The following is a 6,000-nucleotide window of genomic DNA, read 5'->3' as shown; positions in this document are numbered from 1 at the left end:
GATTGGGCGTGGCGTGCGTGAGTAGAGGCGGGGCCGAGAAGAGGAACCTATGCTCTGGGTCAGACTCGGTAGTCTCCGACAATTCTCGACAATTTCCGGCAACGGTCTCCTCCTCCGCCGGTTCGCCTCGGGTTTTTCCGGCCTCCTTCGGGCTTTTCCGTCTGGCTCCCGCGCGGATCTCTTCACTTCGGGTATTTCCGTGTCCCGCTCGGAGGTGCTCGGCAATCGCTCGGCCGCCCCCATCCCCCGGTAACGGTCGCTGGTGAGTTTAAATGAGCCGGGGCTGGCCGGGCCGGAGCCGCTACGGGGGGGGGCCTGAGGCACTGCAGAAAGTGGGTTTGAGCCTCAAGGATGACGGTGCTGCAGGAACCCGTCCAGGTAATGATAACCCCCTTCTCTGAGGCTTGGCTCGCGGCCCCAGTCGGGAAGCCGCGTATGGCTACTCCGCGGCCTGGTGCGGCCTAGGCCCGGCTGCTTCTCCCGCCTCTCCTTATGCCCGGTCCTGCCTGTCTTCTCGTCAGTTCGGAGGCCTTGCCCACAACCTAAGCCGTGTTATCTCTGGGCCTACGTTACTTCTGCCCCTAGTGTGAGCGGCATTCGGCGATAATACCTTCCTTTCCGAGCCGACGTCCGGCTAGCCCTCCTGTCAGTCTAGGGGCCTGGTCCTGGCTGGGGTGAGAGATGAGGGTGGGCGGAGGGTGGCGGGGGAAACTCGCCCCAGGTGCTCTGTTACCTAAAGGATGATTGGGAAGCACATTTGATCAGAGCTTGCGCGGTCTTCATAATGGTGGGGCAAGTTGGTGAGGGGGGTGGTGGTGGTTCGGTTTGGTTTTTGTCTTTCTGTGAGAGGTTGGAGGGATCGGTATTTTTTATACTAATTTCTATTTTGGTAACAGACTGAGTAGCCCACGTTGCTTTTCTCGTTCCGTGAATTTCCCACTGAACAATAATCTGAGAACTCCCAAGGCCTAGTGCTGAGGTGCAAGCACCTATACAAGGGGAGAGGGTGGAAACGGCAAATCGGGGGTTTTTTCCTTGGCCTCTGATGGGGATCAAGAATGTTTCAGTTCACGTTTATAAGGCGTCCAGGAAATGAAAGACCAAGAATGGTTTTTCCGTCTGTCTCACTGCCCTTACCACACCAAGGTATGCTTTGACGCACGCTGCTCTGTTGGCATGGAAGAAGCCCGATTGGATTTGAAGTGTGCGATGCAGTGCCAAGTCATTTCCCCCCTGCCATCTGAAGGAACTGAATCTTTTGTCCCTTGGTGATGGACCAGGTCTGGTCTGGGAGACTTTCGATCCACCATTTGATCTTTGACTTGATTTAAAAAGTTGACCTCTATCAACTACTGTCATTGAGTCATGGACTTTCTTTATTTTGAAGTTATAAAGCAAATCGAGTTTAGAAGTTAATTCATATTACCCTTAATAGGCCTGTGATAGCAAATAGTAAATATTTTAATACATTACCCCTTCGTATTACCTTAATTCTTCTTCACCAGATGAAATACCAATTTCTTCTAGTTGGCTTCTTCTCTAGCCCTTTACATATAGCAGCTATTATTGGTTGAATTAATATAATATAGGATTCTAGTTTAGGAAATTCACCTGTTTGTAAGTTGTACTAGTGCTTCCAAAGCTATTTCTTAACATCCAGATTCCTCTTACTAGTAAAGAGTCCCTTTTAAGATTGTTTTTTTTTTTGAGGCCTAACATGAAATTAGAAGTTGCTATCTGTACCTTAAATGGATAAGTAGATCACTCAGTTGTTTAATTTGTCTCATATTCTTGTAATTTTGCCTTAATAATGGATACATTTGCCTTCTCTTACCCCAAAAGGCTTCTAAAATGATAAGCTAGTTGTATTGCTAGCTTATAACTACTATTTAATAATAATTTCAACTTGTATAAAAATGTGGAGAAGAAAAGAAATATATAAGCTATTCCTACACAGTATTCCTCAGGTTTCCTTTTTTTTTTCCCTTAAACTACTCTTGGCAGTAATACACTTAGGTATTTTTAAGGCTTAAAAGTCAAATTTGTTTTTTTTGGGGTTTTTTTTCACACTACCTTTGGCCCATTAGATTCAGGGATGGTGGTAAGAAGCTTTCGGATATGGCTAGGTGAGAATTTTGGTTGTGACTTATAGTATACAAGTAAGATACCATTCAGGAAGGGATCTGGAGCAGTGGGAGGAACAAGCAACTTTGGCTACAGTGATAAAGATCAACTTTAATCAGGAATAGTGCTGAAAATGGAAAGAATTAGGAGGAAAATAAAAATAGGACAGATAAATAAGGTACTATTTTTTTTGTTAACTGGCGAGTGATTGTATGCATATGTATAGGAATGAGAGTAAGATGGAAAGTTGTTTCCTTTCTTGGCATAACTCAAGGTATTACTGGGCATAGGAAAAAGTTGAGAGAAAAGGTGAGCAACTGTTTTCTGCTTTTTTTTTCTTTAAAATTTTAATGTGGGGTACTCAGTGTGATATACCATGTAAGCCTAAATATAAGCTCCTCCATATTATTTCTCGTAGTAAAAGTGTTATTTGTCTGTGGGGGCGCAAAAAAACCAACTTTTGCCCCACCTTCTGTTTTCTTCTAGCTGGGCTAATTATCAGATTAACATGAGACAGGTTAACAGGAGAAAATGTCCAAATTTTATTACAGATGTGCATGACGGGGTGTCATAAAAATGAGACATGAAGACACATTGGACAATTGAGGTTTATGTGCCATTTTAGACAAAGGTGAAGTGGAGCAGGGGTCTGGGATTTCAAAGGAAAGTAGGCAATTCACAGGTAGACAAGAAAGAGCAAACATGTGGTAAACAAATTCTTGCTGGGCTACCCAGAAACAATGGGTCACAGAAGGAAGCTCAACAAACAGGCTTTGCTAGGCTTCTCACTTTCTTCCACATTTAGTTTATATTGAGGCTAAAAGAAGGTGATGCTCCCCTTCTTTTTCTATCTGAATTCCTTTAGACAGGTAAGGGGGGAGAGTCAAAGGTTCTGAGTCTTTTGTTTCTTAATAACCAGCTTAAAATCATTATGCCAGAAGGCATATTTTGGGTTGGCAAAACTTTGGTTCCCCTCAAATCTTTACAAAAACCTCTCCTATTATGAGACAGAATTCTGTTAATTATTTGTAATATAACTTTGGGAAAGAAACTCACATAAATGAGTTCAATCAGTGCTAATTTGGATGTTTATAAAATTCACCTGATGAAATTGATCTAAAAAAGCAAACACATTTTAATAGATTTATCAATTATTCCTGGGAGTAGGGATTCACAGTTAGAAGTGTTAGATGAAGTTGTAAACAAGCCTTGTGAAAATCACCTTACTAAGCAGTATAGTAAGTGGGTACCATACACCTCATACCGTTTTAGAGATCATTAGATAGTGAAGGTATACTTTTGGCTTGGGATAAGATGTACAGAGACAACAATCTAACATGGATTCAAAGAGTACCCTATTTCAAATAACTTCAAATTGAAGGTGGTCAGGAAAATGGTGTTAGGTGACAAAAAAAGTCTTCATTGATGTCAAAGATATATGTGAACAGTTTCAGTAAAATTGTTCTATTCAGTGAGAATAGAAAAAAATGAAATTTCTAAATAGGTTTTGTGATTTTAAAAATATATGTGTGTAACTGCGTTGATTAATCAATAGGCATTGGACTATTTGATCGTCATTCAAAAATGTATGTATTCATCTTAACTGAAACACATTTGTTTATGAATTTTTCTTTTGGAAAGTAGAAGATCACCATATATTTAGGTACAATATAGTATCTTGAAGACAGTGCTACGTAGTACCTGAACTGAGAGAATAAACTTTGGGGAGTGAGGGTGGAGGAAGAAGTCATTGCAAGTACATAATAATTTAATTCCTTTATGGACGCGTGTCCTGATGTAGCCCTTTTTGGGCTTATGTCTGTTAAGAGAGAAAACATTAACCAAGTAATCACAAATTAATATACAGACTGTGATCAGGATATTATAAATATCCTGCGTGAGGTGTGAGGAGAGAGACCTACTATGAGGGACCTGACACAGGTTCAGGTGTCAGGTTAGTAACTGGACCACCGAAGGAGGTACTGCAAAACAGCAAAAAGTTAAGCAGCCTCAATGACAAAATCAAATAGGAAAGAATGTTATGCACCTGCTGTGTACCAAGCACAAAAAGAATATAAAAGACATTCTAAAATCTCTTCAAAGGATGTCAGGAAAGACCTTTTTGAGCAAATAATATTGAATGTTATGCAGATTCTGAGATCTGAAGATTGCAAAAGCAATAGTAATTTGAAGAGCATTAAGAGAAAACAGCATGAGCAGAGAGTCTCTAAGACAGCAGAATGTGGCGTTGGAAGAACTGAAAGAAGTCCAGTGTGGCTGGAGTTGCATAATAATGGAAGGCCATTTTCATTTCAAGGATATTGGGGAATCGTTGAAGGATTTTTAGCGAAGGGTTGTGAATGTTAAGATCTCTCTGGCTACTATATGAGAAATGTAATGGGAGAGGGAGGCAAGAGTGAAAAACAGTCTTAGGATAAAGGTAACGTACACTAAAATGGTAACAATGGAGGAGGAAAGAGGTAGATAAATTCAAGAGATGTTTTGGATTTAGAACCAATGAGACATGAAAACTGATTGGATGGGGGAGGTTAATGACGGCTGCCTGGATTTCACTTTGGTGGTGCCATTTAATAAATGGAAAATTTTTTGAGGAGGGGATACATTTGAAGGTGGACAATTAAGAATTCTGTCTTGTCCAAATTGAGTTGGAGACATTTGTGAAACCAGCCAGTAGAAATGTGGCGGTATAACCTTTAATTTTTGAGGCGTCTAGTCTTGGTGGGAAGGTAAGAATGATTAACAGGAACAATTGGATAATGTTGTAAGTCATTATATATTTGGTTGCACAGATAACAAAGGAATTCAGAAAAGAGATCCTTGCAGACTGGAAAAATGGGAAAGGTTTCTTGAAGGAGTAGAACTTAAAGCTTTAGAAGATGGGAAGTTTTTGAATTGGGAGAGAAGAGGAAAACCATTTCTGGCATGGAATGGCAGGAGCAAAAGCCCAAAGTTGGGAGTGATGTGCAGGAACAGGAGAAGAGTGAAATATTACAGCTTTGGCAAGAATGGGAATTGACAGCAGCAAGAGATAAGGTTTTGCTAGCCAGGGAGAATCAGGTTACAAGGGACTTAACATCCAGGCTGAGGAGTTTAGATTTAATGTATTGTAATAAATAGCCATTGTAGGTTTTTGAACAGAAGAATTATGTAATGAAAGCACTACTTTGGGAAGATTAATCTGGTGCTGTTGGGAAGGAGGGATGAGACAAGAGCTAGGGAGACATGCATGCTAGTAGAAAAATCCAGTTACATGGTAATATACACCAAGGTTTCTCGATCTTGGCACTATTGATGCTTTGGGCAAGCTACCCTGTTTCCCCGAAAATAAGATGTAGCTGGACAATCAGCTGTAATGCGTCTCGTGAAGCAAAAATTAATATAAGACCCAGTCTTATGTAATATAAGTCTTATGTAAGACTGGGTCTTATATTACATATAAGACTCAGTCCCGGGTATAGTATAATACAATATAAATACAAATACAATACTAGGTCTTATATAATATAAGCTGGTGTCTTATATATAAGACCGGCTCTTATATTAATTTTTGCTCCAAAAGACACATTAGAGCTGATTGTCCGGCTAGATCTTATTTTCGGGGAAATACAGTAGTAATGGAAGCTATATGTGGCGTTCTCTTAAGTGGCAAGTTTTACTACTGGGATTTATGGGAAGTTGAGTTTGCTGATTTCACTTTGCCTTTATGACCCTCTCAAGAATTGGTGATAAAGGGTTGTTATTCTGAACAAAGCTTGACTTTAAATCAGAAATGGATAGAACTCTTGAATATACTGCTTTTATTTTTCTCTTTCATTTCTTTGATTTTAGAAAGAAAATAATTCAAAGTTCTAGGAC

The 6,000-nt window shown here is 40.3% G+C and overlaps 1 protein-coding gene across 4 annotated transcripts in view; it reads left to right on the top strand.

The window, feature by feature from the left end:
* Positions 1-212: 212 nt before the first annotated feature.
* The window catches only part of CDC27 (cell division cycle 27), a 58,492-nt gene continuing 52,704 nt past the window's right edge, over positions 213-6,000 (top strand). For all 4 annotated transcript variants that reach the window (XM_033090246.1, XM_033090247.1, XM_033090244.1 and 1 more), the window contains exon 1: positions 213-378. In XM_033090246.1, coding sequence (XP_032946137.1) covers positions 352-378 — 27 coding nt within the window. In that variant the 5' untranslated portion in view covers positions 213-351. The remainder of the gene's footprint in view (positions 379-6,000) is intronic.

The sequence above is a fragment of the Rhinolophus ferrumequinum genome, chromosome 21 (assembly GCF_004115265.2).
Source record: "Rhinolophus ferrumequinum isolate MPI-CBG mRhiFer1 chromosome 21, mRhiFer1_v1.p, whole genome shotgun sequence".
NCBI classification, from domain to species: Eukaryota; Metazoa; Chordata; class Mammalia; order Chiroptera; family Rhinolophidae; genus Rhinolophus; species Rhinolophus ferrumequinum.
Note: the sequence above shows the minus strand (reverse complement) of the source record. Positions and strands in the feature narration are given on the sequence as shown.